The sequence below is a fragment of the Capra hircus genome, chromosome 7, assembly GCF_001704415.2.
Source record: "Capra hircus breed San Clemente chromosome 7, ASM170441v1, whole genome shotgun sequence".
Lineage (NCBI taxonomy): Eukaryota > Metazoa > Chordata > Mammalia > Artiodactyla > Bovidae > Capra > Capra hircus.
The window spans coordinates 92,952,651-92,975,683 of NC_030814.1; the positions used below are offsets into that span (position 1 = coordinate 92,952,651).

The window sequence follows — 23,033 nt, forward strand, 5'->3', positions numbered from 1 at the left end:
CAGGCTACAGTCCAAGAGGTCCCAAAGAGTTGGAGGTGACTGAACACATAGTAGGGAGTCACAGTTTTACTTGAGATAATGGGAGGGAGTGGGATTGAAAAGTTTGAGAATAAACACAGTGTCATCTAGCTTATATTTTTAAAGGACACCTCTGGTTCCATTACCTATCTTGTTTTCATGAAAAGTCCTGTAATTATTGCCATGTTACAGGTAAGAAACCTGAGGCTCAGAGAGGTTAAGTCACTGGTCAAGTTTACACAGCAGGTGGGTGGTAGAGCCGGGCCCTTAGTTTGTGACTGCAGAACCTGAGCCCTTTTCCACCCTGCTGGGCTTGCTCCAGACCCTCCCGATTTCCTTTGGTTTTGGAAAACCAGTCTAAATTTGACATAGTCAGAGGCTCATGACTCTGTTATCTTCCATCCTCGTTCACTTCAAGGTCATTTTTCCCTGAAGCGTCTCCTGAGATGTGAACCCTTACTCCTAGAGTTCCAACTGGGTTTCAAATTTGTTTGGTGCCTCCATCTGCCTGCCAATCAAGGGCCTCAAGGTCTTTCCCATGACCCAACATTCTTTCTGTTCTTTCCCTCGCTTACAACTAGAGATGCATTCCTTTCTTGGCCAGAAACCAAATTCAGATCCTACTTCCTGGGTGAGCTCCTGCCACTTCTCCCTTTCTCCCTTTTAGATATTGAGAGCAAAGTGATCGACAAAGAATGCACTAAGGAGAATGAGACATTTAAGTTGAAAGCAAAAGGGGATGAAATGAAGATTTGGTGTTCCACAATCAAAGAATCGGAATCCACAGGTACAAACCCATTCCTGAGAAACAAAGAGGAGGGTTATGGTGCATTCAAGCAACAAATACTAATGGATTGATTGCTTTTTAGAAAATTTTAATTTTTAATGTTTTTTAAATGGAGTGTACTTGCTTTACAACGTTGTGTTCATTTCTGCTGTACAACAAAGTGAATCAGCTATATGCGTGCTCAGTCGCTTAGTCATGTCCGAGCCTTGGCGACATCATGTACTGTATAGCCCACCAGATTCCTTTGTCCGTGGGATTTCCCAGGCAAGAATACTGGAGTGGATTGCCATTTTCTTCTCCAGAATCAGCAATATGTATTCATATGTCCCCTCCCTCCTGAGCCTCCCTCCCACCCTCCCCACGGATTGACTGCTTTTTAGACCTTTTTAAAATTAAACAAAATTTTTATAGTAAGCCCTTATTGGTTGGGCTTCCCAGGTGGCACTAGTGGTAGACTCTGCCTGTTAGCGCAGGAGATGCAAGAGATGCGGGTTCAATCCCTGGGCCAGGAAGATCCTCTGGAAGAGAAAGTGGTGGCCCACTCCAGTATTCTTGCCTGGGAAATCCCATGGACAGAGGAGCCTGGCAGGGCTCCACGGGATAGCAGAGTCAGGTCAGACTTGACTGAGCACAACAAAAACAATATTTTGTTGGTTATCTGTTTCAAATAGAGCAGTGTGTTCCTATCAATCCAAAACTCCCCCTTTGTATCCTTTCCCCAGACTCTCCCCATCCCGATCCATGCAGTTACCATAAATTCATTCTCTACGTCTGCAAGTCTGTTTCAGTTTTGTAAATAAATTCATTTGGATCAGTTTTTTTTAATTCTGCATATAAGTGACATCCTATGGTTTATTTCCTCTGTCTGACTTACTTTGTATGATAATCTCCAGCTCCATCCATGTTAATACAAATGGCATTATTTCATTCTTTTTTATGGCCGAGTAGTATTCCATTGTTTATATGTACTATATCTTCTTTATCCATTCATCTGTCCATGGATATTTAGATTACTTCTATGCCACACACTGAAGAAACCAGAATTGAAAGAGACACATGTACCCCAGTGTTCATCATAGCACTGTTTATAATAGCCAGGACATGGAAGCAACCTAGATATCCATCAGCAGACGAATGGATAAGAAAGCTGTGGTACATATACACAATGGAATATTACTCAGCAGTTAAAAAGAATACATTTGAATCAGTTCTAATGAGGTGGATGAATCTGGAGCCTATTATACAGAGTGAAGTAAGCAAGAAAGAAAAACACCAATACAGTATGCTAACACATATATATGGAATTTAGAAAGATGTTAACAATAACCCTATATGCAAGACAGCAAAAGAGACACAGATGTATAGAACAGTCTTTTGGACTCTGTGGGAGAAGGCAAGGGTGGGATGATCTGAGAGAATAACATTGAAACATGTATATTATCATAGGTGAAACAGATCACCAGTCCAGGTTCGATGCATGAGACAGGGTGCTCAGGGCTGGTGCACTGGGATGACCCAGAGGGATGGGATGGGGAGGGAGGTGGGAGGGGGGTTCAGAATGGGGAGCACATGTAAACCCATGGTTGATTCATGTCAATGTATGGCAAAACCACTACAATATTGTAAAGTAATTAGCCTCCAATTAAAACAAATAATTTTTTAAAAAAGTTAAAAAAAAAGAAAACCCAAACAACAAAAAAAGATTGCTTCCATGCTTTGACTATTATAAATATTGCTGCAATGAACATTGGGGTGCCTTTATTTTTTAACTTATTATTTTGAGCAAATATTTATATTCCCTCGTGGCTCAGAGGTTAAAGCGTCTGCCCCTAATATGGGGGACCTGGGTTCGATCCCTGGGTTGGGAAGATCCCCTGGAGAAGGAAATGGCAACCCACTCCAGTATTCTTGCCTGGAGAGACCCATGGACAGAGGAGCCTGGTGGACTACAGTCCACGGGGTCGCAAGTATTTATTGAAAATAAAATAGTGATAGAGGCAGAAATAGCCCATTCCCTCAGGGAGTTTACCACCTTCTAGGGAAGTCAGACATTAAATAATCTCTGGGAGTAGAGTCTGGAAGAGTGTGGATATTTGTATATGTATGGCAGGTCTATGCAAAAGACCCTGATGCTGGGAAAGACTGAGAGTAGGAGGAGAAGGGGGTGACAAAGGATGAGATGGTAGGATGGCATCACCGACTCAATGGACATGAGTTTGAGCAAACTCCAGGAGATAGTGAGGGATAGGGAAGCTTGGTGTGCTACAGTCCATGGGGTGGCAAAGAGTCAGACACGGCTTAGAGACTGAACGACAATGGCTGATTTACATTGGTACACAGCAGAAACTAACACAACATTGTACATCAACTATATCTCAACAAAAAATTAATTTAAAAATAATCTTACAATATGGGAGTGACAAGATGTTTCCTGTCTAGTCAGCAGCCATTGGTCACATTTTGTTATTGAGAGCTTTAAGTGTGGTTAGACTCTGAGTGTAATATACATGCTGGATTTCAATGTCTTGGTGCCAGAGATGAAGGAATTAAAATATCTTATCAATAATTTTTAGAATGACTACATGTTGAAATGAAAATATTTTGCAGGTAGTGAGTTAATATATAACTTAAATAATCCCCCCACCTTTTTTTTTTTTTTACTGTTCTGAAATGTGGTTACTGGAAAATTTCAAATTACACATGTGACTCATACTAAATTTCTAACATACAGTGCTAATCTGTATCAGGAATTAGCAAATGCTTCCTGTAAACCGTGGTTAGTAAATGTTCAAGGCATTGAGCGCGATAGGATCTGTTGCAACTCTTGCAACTGTGTCCTCAGGGTGCGCAAAAGCATTCCTAGGCCATATGTAAATTAATGGGTGAGACTGTGTTGCAGTGAAATTTTTATTCACACACACACAAAAAAACAGGCAATGGGGACTACCCTTAAGGTCCATTGGTTAAGAATCCACCTACCAATGCAGGAGACGTGGGTTTGATCCTAGGTCAGAGAAGATCGTACATGCCGCAGGGAAATGAAGCCTGTGTGCCACCACTACTGAGCCCATTCACTGGGGCTCCTGCAGCCTGCATGCCCTAGAGCCCATGCTCTACAAGAGAAGCCACCACAATGAGAAGCCCTTGCCTTGCAAGTGGAGAGTATCCCTACTCCCTGCAGCTAGATAAAGCCTGCTTGCAGCCACAAAGACCAGCACAGCCTAAAACATTTTGTTAATTAAAAAAAAAGCAATGATAGCCAGATTGGCTTGTAGGTCATTGTTCATCACTCCCATGACCTATATGCTGTCTGGATGGCCCAGGAACAGGCTAGGACACAGACCACCAACATTGAAAGGGGAAGCTCACCAAAGAGACTGAACAACAATAACCATAAATATGAGAAGGGAAACTTATTTCCCACTGCTGAGTTGAATCATCCCTTAAAAACAACATAAATTCAAATTAATTTTTAAATGTAGCCAAGGTTTTTTTTTTTTTTTTTAGGTAATACCACCTCAGGATTTTTTTTCAAGTAAATTTATTTATTTGGCTGTGTTGAGGCTCTGTTGTGGCACATGGTCTCTCTACTTCTGGTGCTTGGACTCAATTGCCCTGCGCCTTGTGGGATCTTAGTTCCTTGACCAGGGATCAAACCTGAGTCCCCTACATTGCGAGGTAGATTCTTAACCATTGGACCACCAGGGAAGTCTCAGATTTTTTTTAAAGTTTCTGATGAGAGTTAACTATCTGGAAGTCCACTGGTGTTTCAGTCCTCAGAGGAGGCCAGTGAAGGTGCAGAAATACGTGAGATACTAAAGTATGTGTGCATGTGTGGATGAGTTGGGTCATCTGTAATAGCTACTAAGCAAATGATTGGCTTTTTTTTAATTTGGGGGAAATTTCAGGGATCAACGGGGTGGCTTTCGTTTCCTTTGCGGCCATGGAGTCTATTTTGGATGAGCGCTTCTTCCAAGATCTTCAGATCCCCTGGGCCAACTCCAAGAAGAAGCTGAAGATGAATTCTCGCGTTGTTGGGGGCATCATAACAGGAGGGAAGAAAGACGGGTTCTCTAAACCAGTCATCTACACTCTGGAGAACATCAAGGTTGGTGACAAGGTTTTCACTGGGCCCCCAGCTATCTACTGGGAACTCCACATCCTCTACTGGCTAAACTCTCATTTTTTGACAGGGACCCATTAAGCAGAGCTTCTCTGGTGGCTCAGTGATGAAGAATCTACCTGCTAATGCAGGAGATGTGGGTTTGATCCCTGGGTTGGAACATTCCCCTGGAGAAGGAAATGTCAACCCACTCCAGTATTCTTTCCTGGAAAAATCCCATGGACAGGGGAGCCTGGTGGGCTACAGTCCATGGATTCGCAAAGAGTCAGACATGGCTTAGTGACAACATTAAGCAGCAAGTGTCCACAGTTTCTGATAACTCAACCACTTCCCAAAATCCACTGCTAGAAAAATGAGCTCTTCTATTTCAATGTGGCATTTTTCCATTCATCAATGGGAAAGGTTGAGGTTAGATTAAGTAACACTGATGCAGGAACATTTACATGAACTTTATTTATATTAATTATAACCAAGTTAATAATGGATACAGGTCTGGCACCCGAGACATTTCTTTTTATCACTGCACGTTGAAATATCAGCATTTTTCTCCATTCCGTAGAGAACGTGCCCACATCTTCTTGAGGCTGGTCAGGTTGAATCCATTCAAGATGGATTCTCAGGCAACTAAAGGCTCTGAATTTTCAGCCAAAGCAGGATTTTGAGAGTGCTATCTGCGTTTCCTGGAGACCGGATGTGGAGGGAGGCAGATGGACACCATCAGGCTGTGTGCTCCTTGAAGCTTCCAAGACGCATACTGTCTGTGGCTGTAATCGAATGGTGAACTTGGCCGTCATCATGGCTTCTGGGGAGGTCACGGTCAGTAATGATGCTCTGTAGTCTGGGTCCTCAAATCCAATGGGAAAATACTGATTAACATTCATCGTGTGCCTCTCATGGAATTGGGCATTGTGGGAGGGAGTCATGGGGACAGAAGGGGTGTGTGCCATATCTCTGCCCTTAGAGAATTCGTGGTCTGGTTGAGAAGCTATGACACTTATATATGAAATGAGAACTGACCCTAAACAGGTGCAGGCACAATAATAACTAGAAACCCCACTTACAGAGCACCTGGGCTTCCCAGGTGACACTAGTGGTAAAGAACCCACCTGCCAATGCAGGAGATATAAAGTGATGTGGGTTTGACCCCTGGATCGGGAAGATCCCCTGGAGAAGGATATGGCAACTCATTCCAGTATTCTTGCCTGGAGAATCCCATGGACAGAGGAGCCTGGCAGGATATAGTCCATGGGGTCGAAAAGTGTCAGACACTACTGAAGCGCCTTAACACACACTATATGCCTGACTCTTTAGCTGTTTTTAGATGCACTTTTCAGGACAGGAGGCTGGACTTCAATAGTCTGTTTAGTCATGAAGCCAGTAATTAGTAGAGATGGGATTCAAACCCAGGATGGTCTCAGTCCAGAGGTCTTTTTCTACAAAATCGTCTATAGGCATACTTCATTTTATTGCACTTTGTAGATATCACTTTTTTTTTTTTTTTCAAAAAAAAGAGAAAACAAATTGAAGGTTTGTGGCAACCCTGTGTGCATTGAGCAAGTCTGTTAGCACTGCTTTCCCAACAGCATTTGCTCACTTCATGTCTTTGTGTCACATTTTGGTCATTCTCGCAATATCTCAAACCTTCCACCAGCAAAAAGATTATGACTCACTGAAGGCTCAGACGATGGTAGCATCTTTTAGCAATAAAGTATTTTTTAATAAAGGCATCTACATTTTCCAGACATATGCTACTATACACTTTAAATGTGTATGGTGAGTATGGTGGCATGTAAACATAACTTTTATATGCACTGGGAGATAAAAATTCATGTGACTCATTTTATTGCCAATATTTGCTTTATTACGGTGGTCTGGAATTGAACCTGCACTGTCTCTGAGGTCTGCCTGTAAATGGTGCAAGAATTTGTGTTACAGAAACTGAGAGTTGTGTCACTGAGAACTGGGGTTAGGTCCGGGAGGAGGTGGAACATGAAATAAGACTTGGTGAGAAGTTAGATTTGGTAGATAGGGAAGACATGCTCATTACTGCTGTGATGGGTATCCTTGTCTATAGTAGGATCCCAAGTTCAGTTCTCTGCCAAGCAGGTCCTAAATTGCTACTTAGAGGAATGTAAGGCTTAAGGCTTAAGAAAATTCGATCCAGAGCAAGTCTAGCTTAGTTTCAAGTCCCATCTCAATCACTTCAGAGCTGTGTTTCCATTGGCATATCACTCAGCCTCTCTGAGCTGAGCCAAATTTTTTCATCTTAAAAATGAGAACAAGAGAAAAATGATGACTCAGGAGTTCCCTGGCAGTCCAGTGATTAGGACTCACCACTTTCACTTCCATGTCCTGGGTTCCATCCCTGGTCTAGGAACTGAGATACCACAAGGTGTGGCCAAAAGACAAAAACAAAAAATTAAAAGTATCAGCATTTAATTAGGGAAAAAGAGAAAAATGATGATAAAAATGAACATTTATGCGTGTTTTCTGCACTGGTATAAGTACTTTAAGCATTTTCATTGAATCCTCTTGGAATTATTCCACGTGATCATTACTGTTAGTATCCTCATTTTAACAGAGGAGGAAATGGGCACAGAGCAGTTAAGTATCTTGCCCAAGCTTAAACAGCCAGAAACTGGCAGAATTGTAGTCTTAACCACTACATCACAACATCATAGAGAAGCTGGTGCCTGGCATATCTTTAACACACAGAAAGCACCCCAATAAAATTAATTACAAATAATGGCATAGGGAAGGACTCAACTTGTCACCTCCACTCCTGGAAGTTGGAGCATCTTGGAACACCTATTATCAGTCTTGTTTCAGTGCAGGTAACAGGAACCTCTCAAGGTATGTCAAGCAGGAAAGTATTTAATACAGGGGCTTAGATGCTCACAGAATTCTTGGAAGGGATGGAGGACTTGAAGTAAGGGGTTCTGCCACTTGAATTTGGCTTCAAGATCACCCCCTCTGCAGCTGAAACCCAGAGGTCATAAATTACCTTTGGCATTTCACCTCACATCCATGAAATTAAAGATCGGATAGTCGGAATGTGGAGTCCAGCCATAGCTCACTCCTGTCTGCAGAAAACTGGTATCTGCCTCCATCCTGCCTTTTAAAACCTTCATGTGTGCATCTCACTGGAGAACCTAAATGATGTTCAGGACCTTAGCCCCAAGAGATTATGGGAAATGCAGTTTGCAGATGTCTTGCCCTATAGGAATAAGACATAGGAGAGGGATGAGAATGGGTGCTGATGGATGCCGAAGGGTGATGATGAACAATATCTAGTTCACACCACCGAGCGCCCGAGGGAGAAAAAGCTTCTAAGCTCTATATACCCAAGCCAAGAGTCTGGATAGTTCTTTTTCCTGCCTGGGGGTTATAACTGGTCATTCTCTGAGGCCAACAGTGTATCTCTTTTCTGACAGATGGAGTTCACCCTGTACCTCATTAGTCATGTGGGCACGATCATCTCACTGGTGTGTCTTGCCGTGGCCATCATCACCTTCCTTCTGTGTCGTACCCTCCGAAACCAGAACACCTACATCCACCTGCACCTCTGCATATGCCTCTTCTTGGCCAAGATACTGTTTCTCACTGGTGCGGACAAGACAGACAACCAGGTCTCGTATCCCTCCGGCTTTGTCCCCATCCATCTCCCCATCTGCTTCTGCTCATCCTCACCTAACTCCCTCAAAGCTAGTTTCCACCTCAGGATCTTTGCACGTGCTTTCCCCTCTTCCCATACTCATCCACCAGCTTCTAGTTGATGCCTTCTTGTGATAGGTCTCAGTTTTGAATGATTTTCCTGATCATGTTATGTATGGGGGTGGTCTCTATTCCTACTCTTTAAGCCTTTGGTTCTTACCTGGGCTGATTCTGTGCCCTCAGGGGACACTTGGCAATATATAGAGATGCTGTTAGTCGTCGCCTTTGGGAGGGGATGCTGCTAAACATCTTACAGTGCACAAGACTGTCTCCCTCATTTACCCATTGCAGAAAATAGTGAGGAAATAGTGTTACAAATAGGGACTTCCCAGGTGGCTCAGTTGGTAAAGAATCCCCCTGCCAGTACAGGAGTCACAGGAGACCTGGGTTCAATCCCTGGATCAGGAAGATCCCTGAAGGGAGAAATGGTTACCCATTCCATTCCTGCCTGGAGAATCCCATGGACAGAGGAGCCTGGTGGGCTCCTCTGGGGTTACAGAGAGTCAGACATAACTGTACACAGCACAGCAGTAGCAGTGTTATAAATATTAGTAATGCTGCTGCTGCTGCTAAGTCGCTTCAGTTGCGTCTGACTCTGTGCAACCCCATAGACGGCAGCCCACCAGGCTCCCCTGTCCCTGGGATTCTCCAGGCAAAACATTGGAGTGGGTTGCCATTTCCTTCTCCAGTGCATGAAGGTGAAACGAGAAAGTGAAGTCGCTCAGTCATGTCTGACTCTTCGTGACCCCATGGACTATAGCCTACCAGGCTCCTCCATCCATGGGATTTTCCAGGCAAGAGTACTGGAGTGGGGTGCCATTGCCTTCTACAGTTGAGAAATTCTTTGTTTAAAAACTGAAATATAGTTGATTTACAGTGTTGTGGCAATCTCTGCTGTACAACAAAGTGACTCATTTATATACATATGCACATTCTTTCTTAATATTCTTTTCCATTATGGTTTATCACAGGATGTTCAGCATAGTTCTCTGTGCTGTACGGTAGGACCTTGTGTCTATCCATTCTAAATTTAATCGTTTGCATCTAACAACCCCAGACTCCCAGTCCATCCCTCTCCCTCCCCGCAGCTTGGCAACAATGAGTCTGTTCTCTATGTCTGTGTTCGTTTGTATCATAGTTTAGATTCCACATATAAATGATGTCATATGGTAATTGTTTTCTCTTTCTGACTTACTTCACTTAGTGTGATCATCTCTAGTTGCATCCATAGGTGAGAAATTTTACTTTTTAATCACTGTATTCCGCATCTTTTCCCAGCACCTATTAATATTTGAAACCATACTGATTTTTTGTTGTTGTTGTTTTACTTATCGTGTATTACCTCTTCCACAAGATTGTGTGCCCCATGAGAACAAGAACTTTTGGCCAATTAAGCTCCAATAACCGTGTCTGAAACAGTAGGTTTTTGGGGTATTTCCAAAGGAAGCACTACTGACATTTCAGGTACGATGATCATTCTTAAAGCAGAACTACCCTCTCACTATGGGATGTTTCACTTCCTAGGCCCCTTGGGAACCAAAGGCTAGTAGCACTCCCCACCTCTCATCATGGGACCAAGGGTGAACAAAATTTTCCTGTAAAGAAGCAGATAAAAATATTTTTAATTTTTCAGATGCCGTGGTCTCCGTTGGCAACTACTCAACTCTGCCATTTTATTTTATTTTATATAAATTTATTTATTTTAATTGGACTTGATTATTTTAAAATATTGTATTGGTTTTGCCATACATCAACATGTATCCGCCACAGATATACATGTGTTCCCCATCCTGACCCCCCCCGCCCCCTCCCTGTACCATCCCTCTGGGTTGTCCCAGTGCACCAGCCCCAAGCATCCAGTGCTGCTGGGCGTACACAACAAGGAAATTGGAAGAGACAGAATTGGAAGAGACACGTGCACCCCAATGTTCATCGCAGCACTGTTTATAATAGCCAGGACATGGAAGCAACCTAGATGTCCATCAGCAGATGAATGGATAAGAAAGCTGTGGTACATATACACAATGGAGTATTATTCAGCCATTAAAAAGAATACATTTGAATCAGTTCTAATAGGTGGATGAAACTGGAGCTGATTATACAGAGTGAAGTAAGCCAGAAAGAAAAACACCAATACAGTTTACTAACACATATATATGGAATTTAGAAAGATGGTAACGATAACCCTGTATGCTAGACAGCAAAAGAGACACAGATGTATAGAATGGTCTTTTGGACTCTGTGGTAGAGGGAGAGGGTGGGATGATTTGGGAGAATGTCATTGAATCATGTATAATATCATATATGAATCGAGTCACCAGCCCAGGTTCAATGCAGGAAACTCTGCCATTTTAACATGAAAACAGCCATGTTTTTGTTTAGTCATTCAGTCGTGTCTGACTCTTTGTGACCCTGTGGACTGTACCCTGTCAGGCTCCTCTATCCATGGGGCAAGAATACTGGAGTGGGTTGCCATTTCCTTCTCCAGGGGATCTCTCTGACTGAGAGACTGAACCTCCCCCCACCCATCTCCTGGCACTGGCACACGGGTTCTTTACCCGCTGAAAGCAGCCATAGAGAATATATAAATGGGGAAGGATGCGTGTCAATGAAATGTTCATGACAAAACCTGCAACCCATTCATGGCTGTAGTTTGTGGATCCCTTCCCTTCCCCCTCCCCCTGTATCTTCAAACATTTCCTAAAGTAGGGTGGTCATCTATCTGTTTTCCTCTCAAACTCTCCCAGTTTTAGCGCTGGAAGTTGTACATCCTGAGAAAACTCATTTCTAGGGAAACCAGAATGATTGGTGTCCCTACTAAAGGGATGGAACTACCTGTAGTGAAGAATATATCTATAAATATTTGTGGACTGAATGAAGAGGCTGTATTTGGGGAAGTCCAGTCAAAGTAGCCCCTTTATGTTTTTTTTTTAAATTTTATCGGAAGATTATTGCTTTATGATTCTGTGCTGGCTTCTGCCATACATCAACATGAATCAGGGAAGGAGGCTTGGCACAACCCTGAAAGAATGACATAGCTGTTGAGGATACAATATAAACTGATTAGAGCCAACTAGGTCCAAGATGGCGGAAGATTCAACTTGCAGTAGACCTTGAGCCTCATTATACACTACTGTAATACATTAGGATGCTAAATGACCACCCATGGGCACCCAGGCCCACCATCAAAGACCAAAAAGTGGGCAGTGGCCCAATTCCTGGAAATCCCTGCTCCTTCCCCCAAATATATAGTTGAAATAATCTTCCTACTTGTTAGCCTATGAAATTACCCAGCCCATGAAAACTAACTACAGCTGCTTTTGCCTTTTGAGACGGACGGAATTCTGTCATGGAATGTGTATGTGTGTTTGTGTGTGTGTGTGTGGTGTGTGGTGTGCATGCTCAGTCATGTCTGACTTTTTGTAACCCCATGGACTGTAGCCCACCAGGTTCCTCTGTCCATGGGATTCTCAAGGCAAGAATACAGGATTGTGTTGCCATACCCTCCTCCAGGGGATCTTCCCAACCCAGGGATCGAACCCACGTGTCTGCAGATTCTTTATCACTGAGCCACTTGGGAGGCCATATGGAATGTATAGATACACATTCTAAATAAATAATGCACACTCTAAGCAAGAACAACAGTGACAGAGGAGCCACTTCTCTGCCCTCTTCCTCTGAACATACTCCCTGGAGTAAGGGAGACTGAAGGTGCCTGATTCTCCTCTGCAGATGGGCTGCGCCCTCATCGCAGGCTTTCTGCACTACCTCTTCCTTGCGTGCTTCTTCTGGATGCTGGTGGAGGCTGTGGTGCTCTTCCTTATGGTCAGGAACCTGAAAGTGGTGAATTACTTCAGTTCTCGAAACGTCAAGATGCTGTATCTCTGCGCCTTTGGCTATGGGCTCCCAGGGCTGGTGGTGGCTGTCTCTGCTGGCTTACAACCGCATGGTTATGGGATGTATAATCGGTAAGTGACATTCTTCTCTTTCCCTGAAAATTATTGCTATTATTAACTATTCCATGGTGATAATTAAATGAACACACAAAAGAGCAATAACAGGAGCAGTAGTCATGGCTACCATTTATTGAGCTCTTACTTTATGGGCTGTAGGTCTCAGGGCTGCCATGGGCAATAGCACAGGTTGTGCATCGCACAAATCCGGAAGCCATTGTTTGCACTATAGTATCAGTGGGTAGTGGCAATGTAAACAGTAAACTTGACCGCAAAGTTTTCAGTTTCTGGACTCTAGAGCCAACTTGCTTGGGTCTGGATCCTGGCTACACCACTGTCTAGCTATGCTGCCTTGGGTAAGTTACTTAAACTCTGTATGCTCTCATTTCCTCATCTATTATATGCAAGCTGATGACAATGCCTATATTATCGTGTAATTGTCAGTGTTAAATGAGTTAGCATCTGCAAAATATTTAGATAGTGCCTGGCACAGTGTAAAGCATTATACCTGTTATTGTTGCCACTATTCTTTTGCCATGGTCTCTTTTTTTTCATTTAGTTTTTAATTGGAGGAAAATTGCTTTACAATGGTGTGTTGGTTTCTGCCATACAACAATGTGAATCAATCATAATTATGTATATGTCCCCTCCCTTGTGAGCTTCCCTCCCCTCTACCACCCCAGTCTCTCTAGGTTGTCACAGAGCACCAAGCTGGGCTCCCTGTATTACCCAGTGGCTTCTCACTAACAACCCCATGGACAACAGGAGCCTGGAAGACTACAGTCCATAGTGTTGCAAAGAGTGAGACATGACTGAAGCAGCTGTGCATGCATGCACTCGCTACCTATTTCACACATGGCAGTGTGTATATCTCAATGCTGCTTTCTCCAGTCATCCCACCCTCTCCTTCCCCCACTGTGTTCATTAATCCGTTCTCTACACCTGCATCTTCATTCCTTCTCTGCAAATACTTTCATCAGTACCATTTTTCTATGCATTAATAGACGATATTTGTTTTTCTCTTTCTGACTTACTTTGCTCCGTATAACAGGCTCTAGGTACATCCACTTCACTACAACTGACCCAAATTCGTCCCTTTTTATGGCTTAGAAATATTCTGCCATGGGTCTGTTTTAAAGTGAGGTAGGTTTATCAAAGGTTCTATGTGAGAAGATAGTAGTTATAGTTGTTGTTTAGTCGCTCAGTTGTGTCCAGCTCTTTGTGACCCCATGGCCTGCAGCATGCCAGGTTTCCCTGTTCTTCACTATTTCCTGGAATTTACTCAAACTCGTATCCATTAAGTCAGTGATGCCAGCCAACCATCTCCTCCTCTGTTGCCCCCTTCTCCTCCTGCCCTCAATCTTTCCCAGCATCAGGGTCTTTTCCAATGAGTCAGCTCTTCTTATCAGGTGGCCAAAGTATTGGTGCTTCAGCTTCAACATCAGTCCTTCCGATGACTATTCAGGATTGATTTCCTTTAGGACTGACTGGTTTGATCTCCTTGCAGTCCAAGGGACTCTCACTGTCCAGTACCACAGTACAAAAGCATTAATTCTTCAGCGCTCAACCTTCTTTATGGTCCAACTCTTAGATCATATGTGACTACGGGAAAAACCATAACTGACTATATGGACATCTGTCAACAAAGTCTGGGCTCACTAAAATCATTCTTTTCATTTGCATCCCAGCTATCTGGGGCCAGTATCCTGGTTTTTCACATCCCCACCCCTAGGTCCTCAGTGCTCATGGAGGGGAGTGGTTTATGGCTGCCTGATAGCAGGTATTGTTTTTCCTGATTGCCCTCCAGGCTCAGAAATTCACTTTTGGAGGGCTGGAATCACTGATGGCTATGACATCCTTGTTTACTGACTCCATTTCTCACTTCATTTCTATTAACAAATAATTACAGAATGCCTCATCCATGCCAGGCTTTGCACTGAGTGCTGGGTATTCAGAGATAAACAAAAAATTCAAAGCCCAAATTTTCCTGCAGCTCATAGTCTAGTAGGGAAAGATAGACAATTTAAACAAACAACTGAGCAAGATAATTTATGATACTGACAGGTGTTATGGAAAAAAAAAAGCAGCAAATTCTGCTAGGGAAGGACCAGACACAGTGTGACTTTTCAGAGGAGGTGATATTCGAGCTGAGAATTGAATGACAAAGTGCACCGTGGAGAGTTCTGGAGAGAGGAAATACAAAGGTTATGAACTGAGAAATGATCTCTATCCCAGGCGTGAAGAGAACATTTCAGGAACGTTCACTAAGGAAGAAGGTCTGAAAGAAGAAAACTGAAATGTGACCTGGTCCATCGTGAAAATTTTCACTTCAACCTCATCCTCCAATACTCTTCCATAAGCATATCTGGCAGGGTGTGAGTCATTTTAGGGTTAGGACTTTGATACAATAACTGACTCCTGTTTTTCTTCATAGCTGCTGGCTGAATACAGAAACAGGGTTCATCTGGAGCTTCCTGGGGCCAGTGTGCACAATTATAGTGGTAAGCTGATTGCTTGGTTTGGTGTGTTTTGGAGGAGGATCAAAGAGACCCAGGGCTTCCCAGGTGCACTTCGTGGTAAAGAACCCGCCTACCAGTGCAGGAGATGTAAGGAAAGCGGGTTCAATCCCTGGGTCGGGAAGATCCCGTGGAGGAGGGCATGGCAACCCACTCCAGCATTCTTGCCTGGAGAATCCTATGGACAGAGAAGCCTGGCAAGCTACAGTCCATGGGGTTGCAAAGAATTGGACGTGGCTGAACACAAACACTTATGGTAAGGGAGTCAGCCACTTTCATTTGTCAAATCACTTGCTTTTGTCAGAGACTCAAAAACAGGCAGATGAGTGGGAAAGTTCTATAGGGGAAAAAAGGGCAGGCTTCAGGTATGCCCTGCTCAGAGGCTGTTGACAGAAGGACTCTACAGGTAGGCTGACTAAATGCAGGGCATCCTAGGGGATCGGTTAGGGTTATATACTGGCTTTTTCCTTTTGGTCCTAAGTTGGAAGCAGAGGCAAAAATGAGGGAGGCTGTCAAGTATCAGTCAAGTCCTGATCATGTGGGGTGGGTTGCTGAAGGAGTTATTGTTTGGCTTCCTGGAGTGGTTACTGCAGACTATGGGTCAAAGTTCCCTTTTCATAAATGGTCTGGCCATCATCCATTTGTATATCCAGCCTTTCCATCCCTTCTGCTTGGCTCTGTAGGTCAATTCCATCCTCCTGACTTGGACACTATGTATCCTGAGGCAGAAGCTTTCTAGCATCAATTCGGAAGTCTCCACACTCAAAGACACCAGGTACAGTCCAGCCTTCCTTTCCCCTCATCTTCTAGTCCCCTTTCCTTATTTCCCCAAATATTCACTTGAGTACCTTTTGTAAGCCTGGTCCTGCACTCCAAATGGAATACAGCATAGTGTCTAGATCAGGAAGGCGTGTGAAGCATGCCTTAGCACCATTGCTAGGAGGAACGAGTGTTTCCAATACCAAAATCTGTTGACAATACCTTTTTTTAAAGATAGAGTGTTTCAGTGTAAGGATCGAACACAGTTTATTTAAATGATCTGGTGGCTCAGATGATAAAGAATCCACCTGCAATGTGGAAGACCTGAATTTGATCCCTGGGTTGGGAAGATCCCCCAGAGAAGAGCACTCCAATATTCTTGCCTGGAGAATTCCATAGACAGAGGAGCCTGGCAGGCTACAGTCCATGGGATCACAAAGAGTTGGAGCCCACTGAGTGACTGAACACACACACCAACTCCAAACTCTCATTTCACCCCACCCCCATACCCCCTCCTGCTTGGTAACCACAAGTCTGTTCTCCGTGTCTGTGAGTCTGTTTGTTTTGTAGATAGCTTCATTTGTGCCATATTTCAAATTCCCCACATAAGTGATATCATATGGTGTCTGTCTTTCCCTGTCTGACTTACTTCACTTAGTAGGATCTTCTCCAGGTCCATCCATGTTGCTGCAGATGGCATTATCTCATCCTTCTTTGTGGCTGTGTAATATTCCGCTGTCTATATGCACCACATCTTCTTTATGCATCCCCTGCTGATGACCGTTCAGGTTGCTTCCATGGCTTGGCTACTTTATGTCTAGCCTTTTATTACCACAGACAATATTGCATTAAATACATGTGTCCACACATCTTTGTGACCATGTGTACCTGTAGGCCAATTGCCTTTTCAGTGGCTGTAGGATTAGACTTCCCTACCTCTAGGCTTAGATCCTGTGTTCCACATTGATTCTCACCCAGGTCATGGGTCACGTGGTGGCAGCCTCAGACTATACCTGGGAGCATGGTGGCCCGTGAGGGTGACAGCCAGAACTATATCCTCTGCAAATCTTCCCCTCCAGGTTACTGACCTTCAAAGCCTTTGCCCAGATCTTCATCTTGGGGTGCTCCTGGGTGTTGGGCATTTTCCAAATTGGACCCGTGGCCAATATCATGGCTTATCTGTTCACCGTCATCAACAGCTTGCAGGGGGCCTTCATCTTCCTCATTCATTGTCTGCTCAGCCGCCAGGTGCGTACCTGCTGCCCTCCCAGCCCCGCTCCTTCCAGGGAGCTTATCCGTGCCACGGACACTCCCCCTGTATCTAAGCGTGATTCATCTCCCCATGGTGTGTATCCGCCTTCAGGTACGGGAAGAATATAGAAGATGCATGGCCAGGAAGACCAAACCCAGCTCTGAGACCCAGACCTCAGGGATCGTACTGTCATCCGTTCCCTCCACTTCCAAAACGGTGAGACTGTGTGTTGTCTGCATGTTCTGGTCAGACTGAGTGTTATGTGCTGTAAGCTAAGCATTTGTTGTTCGATCATTCAGTTGTGTCCAACTCTTTGTGACCCCATGGACTGCAACACACCAGACTTTCCTGTCCTTCACTATCTCCCAGAGTTTGCTCAAACTCATGTTCATTGAGTTGGTGATAACCATTCAACCATCTCATCTTCTGTTGTCCCCTTCTCCTGCCCTCAATCTTTCCTAGCATCAGGGAGTGAGTTGACTCTTCCCATCAGCTGGCCAAAGTACTGGTGCTTCAGCTTCAGCATCAGTCCTTCCAATGAACAGTCAGGATTGGTTTCCTTTAGGATTAACTGGTTTAATCTCCTTGCTGTCCAAGGGACTCTTAAGAGTTTTCTCCAGCAGTACAGTTCAAAGGCAGAGAAGGAAATGGCAACCCACTCCGGTGTTTTTGCCTCAAGGGTTCCATGGACAGAGGAGCCTGGTTGCAGTCCATGGGGTTGCAAGAGTCACATACGACTGAGCAACTAAACCATCACCACCACAATTCAAAAGCATCAATTTTTTGGTGCTCAGCCTTCTTTATGGTCCAACTCTTGTATCTGTACATGACTACTGGAAAAACCATAGCTTTGACCTTCATGTGTATTAACTCATTTGATAAACGGTGGTATTTAAATGTGGGGGTTGGGGAGCTAGGCTGCCTGGGTTTAAATCCCAGCTCTGCACTGTTTATAATAGCCAGGACATGGAAGCAACCTAGATGTCCATCAGCAGATGAATGGATAAGAAAGCTGTGGTACATATAAACAATGGAGTATACATTTGAATCAGTTCTAATGAGGTGGATGAAACTGGAGCCTATTATACAGAGTGAAGTAAGCCAGAAAGAAAAACACCAATACAGTATACTAACTCATATATATGGAATTTAGAAAGATGGTAATGATAACCCTGTATGCGAGACAGCAAAAGAGACACAGATGTATAGAACAGTCTTTTGGACTCTGTGGGAGAGGGAGAGGGTGGGATGATTTGGGAGAATGACACTGAAACATGTATAATATCATATATGAAACAAATCACCAGTGCAGGTTTGATGCATGATACAGAATACTTGGGGCTGGTGTACTGGGATGACCCAGAGGGATGGTACGTGGAGGGAGGAGGGAGGGGGGTTCAGGATGGGGAACATGTGTATACCCGTGGCAGATTCATGTTGATGTATGGAAAAACCAGTACAATATTGTAAAGTAATTAGCCTCCAATTAAAATAAATAAATTTAAATTTAAAATAAATAAATAAATAAATCCCAGCTCTGCACTTCAGTAGCTGTGCAAACTAAAAAAGATAAAATCATGACTCATGGATATGAAATAAGCATATGTTAAGGATTTTATTCTGCTTATTAATCATTGAAGAAATGAACAGATGGTGTAACTGGCTGACAAGAGAATGTAAAGAACAGACATGTCTGTGTATTACATCATACATATAATGTATACAATGTATACCTAAGGCATGCATGCTGCTGCTGCTGCTAAGTCACTTCAGTCGTGTCCGACTCTGTGCGACCTCATAGACAGCAGCCCACCAGGCTCCTCTGTCCCTGGGAAGCTCCAGGCAAGAACACTGGAGTGGGTTGCATTTCCTTCTCCAATGCGTGAAAGTGAAAAGTGAAAGTGAAGCCACTCAGTCGTGCCCAACTCTTAGCGACCCCATGGACTGGAGCCTACCAGGCTTCTCCGTCCATGGGCTTTTCCAGGCAAGAGTACTGGAGTGGGTGCCATTGCCTTCTCTGATACGTAATGCATAGCACTCATATAATGTATACAATGTTCACAATGTATACACAATACATAATATCACTATACTTTTAATGTATATATATGTATGCTCTTTGTGTTGTCTTTTGAACCAGTTATAACATCTGCCTGGTTTTCTCACTGGTAAATAAATGTACTATATATAATATAACATAATTATATATCATGTAATTATACACATAATTGTAAATAAACAAACACTATATCTAATCATTCATATTATAATATATAAATTTTATATTTGTTATTGTCGTTTAGTCGCTAAGACATGTCCCACTCTTTGTGACTCCATGGACTATAGTCTGCCAAGCTCCTCTGTCCATGGGGTTTCCCAGGTAGGAATACTGGAGTAGGTTGCCATTTTCTGCTCCAGGGGATCTTCATAACCCAGGCATTGAACCCATGTCTCCTCCACTGGCATGCGGATTCTTTACCACTGAGCCACCAGGGAAGCCCAACTATATGTTAATAAATATAAACATATATAAGTATAAATATACATATAAGTATACATATATAAGTATAAATACATAAGTATACATATACATATAAGCATACATATACATATAAGTACAAATATATAGTTTCCAGGCAAGAGTACTGGAGTGAGTTGCCATTTACTTCTCCAATAAATACATATAGTATATAAAAATTTTATGTGTAATATATAAATTATACATATAATTGTATATACAGATTTTATATATGTATTCATATTGCATAATATATGCATTTCAAATTATGTGCTATATAAATATAAATTTATATATATATAAATTGTTCATAAAAATTTAAATATATAGACATTATATGTAATTATTCATATTCTTTAATATATATAATGTACATATAATGTAAATATTCAGGAGTTATATAGAATCATTTATATTACATAACACATAAAATTCATAAATGTATTTATCTGTGTTTTAATATATTAATTATAATACATATATAATCTCAATAATATCTAATGAATGGACAAGTAGGGGCAAAACTATTTTTTCCATGAAATTATTTCCCATCACTGTCAGTTGTTTAAAACTGATAAAACTGTAAAGTAGTTCCACTATAGATTTGGGCCAGATAACCCAGAGAACGTATCCCCTGACAGCACATCATTTTCCGTCGCAGCGCACGTTGTCTCCTACACAGTGGATCTCATCCAGTCTCATGGCTATGCCACCATCTATTAGCAACGACGCCCCAAATTTAAGTAATGTGCAGTCCACCCTTGTCTCCTGAATTCTACGCTCATATAACCTGCCACCTACCAAATGCCTACTTAGATATCTAATAGATGTTTCAGAGGTAACCTGTCCCAAATGAGCATCTCATTTGCAATATGTTACATCATCAGATTCCCCTACCTCTCATTTCCACAGAGGGTCCTCTATTTTTCTATTGTTCAAGAGTGAAGTTGTGAAATTAACGTTGACTCTGCTTGACTCTGCTTTCCCTCTCCCCTTCCCTCATCTCTGCTCCATCAAAAATCCTGATGACTCCTCCTCAAAATAGATCTAGAATCTGCTTGCTTCTCTTTCCCTTCATTCCTTCTACTGTGGTCCAAGTCCTGTTGTCTCTATCCAGGATGATGGAAATAAACTCAAAAGAGGTCTGCCTCCCTGCCTCCCTAATCTATTCCCTGCCTTATCTTTGGTCTTCCCTGGTGGCTCAGAGGTTAAAGCGTCTGCCTGCTATGCGGGAGACCTGAGTTCAATCCCTGGGTCGGGAAGATCTCCTGGAGAAGGAAATGGCAACCCATTCCAGTATTCTTGCCTGGAGAACCCCATGGACGGAGGAGCCTGGTGGGCTATAGTCCACGGGGTCACAAAGAGTCGGACGCAACTGACCAACTTCACTATCTTTGGTCAGTTCTCCTTGCAGCAACCAGAGGGTGCTTGTGAACACCCAAGACAGGTATCTTCCCGTCTCTACCTACAACACTCCATGGCTCCCACCTCATTCAGAGTCAAAGCCAAAGTCCTCCCTGTGGCCCACACGGCCCTGTCTGATCTGATTCTCTTTTCCTTCCTGTCCTTGTCACCTATTAATAGACCCCTCATTTCACTTTGCTCCACCCACACTGGCCTGCTCAAGATTCTTCAGACATGCCAGGCTCACTTACTACTTTGGAGTCTTGAACTGAATGTTCTTGAATGCCATGAATGTTTTGTCCCAACACCCACATAGACAACTCCCTCACTTCCTTCAAATCTTTGTTCCAGTCATTTCTTTTCAATAGATTTTCCTCTGATAACTCTATTTTGTGCAGCTTCCTATTCACCCACCCAGGTATTCATGGTTCTCCCACCCCCTTATCTTGATTTTCTTTTTTGTACTTTCTACTTTCTAACACTACAATTTCCTTATTTATTGCATTTATCTTTTGTGGTCTTTCATCTCCTACCAGAATGCCTTATTAATCCCCCCCCCCCGTGACATATTCCAAGAACAAGTAACTAAGATCCAGTGGCTTAAATAAATAGGAAATTCTTTTTATTGCAAGAATAGAAGCTCAGAATTAGGTGTTGCTGGTATTGCTTCTGTTGCTTAGAAGGTTGCTAAGGATCTAAGCTCTTCCTAGTTTTCCATCTCACCAATAACATACTGACTTTTCATCAGTTATTTTCATGGTTGCAAGGTGGCTGCCATAGCTCCAGTCATCATGAGCGTGTTCAAGGCAGGAAGAAGAATGATGGGACAGAGTGGCAAACTCACCTTTCAACCCTCTCTCTTTAACAAGAAACAAAAGTTTTTCCAGAAGCCCCTTAGTGGATTTCCCTTTCACCTAATTGGTCAGAACTGTATCACATGAGGAATAGAGGAATAGAGGAATAGTTATAGTTATAGTAATAGTATAGTAATAGTTATAGAGGAATTTGACAAAGCAAGTATTCTGCTTTCTAGCTTCTAGAATGGGAATATCAATAGTCAAGAGGCTGAGAACAGCTTTTGAGTTTGTCAACAGTGCCTGGAGGTAATATTGTTAAATTTTTAATGTTTATCCTTCTAGTCTTTGTTGCCGTATTTATCTCTGCCTGTATTTCTAAGACCTGTGCCCACACACATATGATCCCTAAGTTCAAACTGTACTACTCCTGCCATTGATTCTGATTCTGATTTCTCTTACAGGGTTGAAGTCCCTTCTTGCTTTCAAATACACAATGGAATAACATCTCAGGAAAGCAGGTGCCTGCAGAAGCCTTCTCTGAAATCTCTTCTCAGCTTAATGTGGAAATGCAGTATCTCGCCAGCCCTAGAACTCTCTGGACAATTTGGATTATGGATGATTGGGTGGGGTGGTCTTCCCATGGCTTCCTGTCCTGGTGAGAAAAGAAGAGCTTCTGTTCCAGCTTACCATTTTACTTTCCGTGTTCTGCAACTCTGACTTTTCAGAGTTTTGTGGAGACAACAGATCTCAGTGCAATGGCAGGACCAAGAACTTCTGGCTACCACTTTGATTTGTCCTCAGTCCATTGATGTGTGGCTTTAAGCATGCCTCTCCAGCTTCTATCACATGCTTCGCACACAGAGTAGCCCTCAATAAATGACTTGTTTTCTGACTGGCTGGCTTGCTTTTCAACGAAGAAACCTCCAGCTCTTTTTTAAACGTTTCCCCCCCCCGCCCCCCCGGTACTGGGGTATAGCCGATTAACAAACAATGTTGTGATAGTTTCAGGTGAACAGCAAAGGGACTCAGCCATACACATTTATGTAACCATTCTCCCCCAGACTCCCCGCCCTTCCAGGCTGCCACATAACAGTGAGCAGAGTTCTCTGTGCTATACAGTAGGTCCTTGTTGGTTATCCATTTTAAATATAGCAGTGTGTACATGTCCATCACATACTTCCCCCTGGTAACC

The 23,033-nt window shown here is 43.0% G+C and overlaps 1 protein-coding gene across 2 annotated transcripts in view; it reads left to right on the forward strand.

The window, feature by feature from the left end:
• The window catches only part of ADGRE1 (adhesion G protein-coupled receptor E1), a 94,955-nt gene extending 72,222 nt beyond the window's left edge, over positions 1-22,733 (forward strand). For both annotated transcript variants that reach the window (XM_018050945.1, XM_018050946.1), the window contains 10 exons: positions 686-805; positions 4,714-4,913; positions 5,574-5,744; positions 8,363-8,557; positions 12,375-12,610; positions 15,030-15,096; positions 15,795-15,886; positions 16,950-17,118; positions 17,234-17,338; positions 22,303-22,733. In XM_018050945.1, the coding sequence (XP_017906434.1) occupies positions 686-805; positions 4,714-4,913; positions 5,574-5,744; positions 8,363-8,557; positions 12,375-12,610; positions 15,030-15,096; positions 15,795-15,886; positions 16,950-17,118; positions 17,234-17,338; positions 22,303-22,308 (1,361 nt within the window). In that variant the 3' untranslated portion in view covers positions 22,309-22,733. The remainder of the gene's footprint in view (positions 1-685; positions 806-4,713; positions 4,914-5,573; positions 5,745-8,362; positions 8,558-12,374; positions 12,611-15,029; positions 15,097-15,794; positions 15,887-16,949; positions 17,119-17,233; positions 17,339-22,302) is intronic.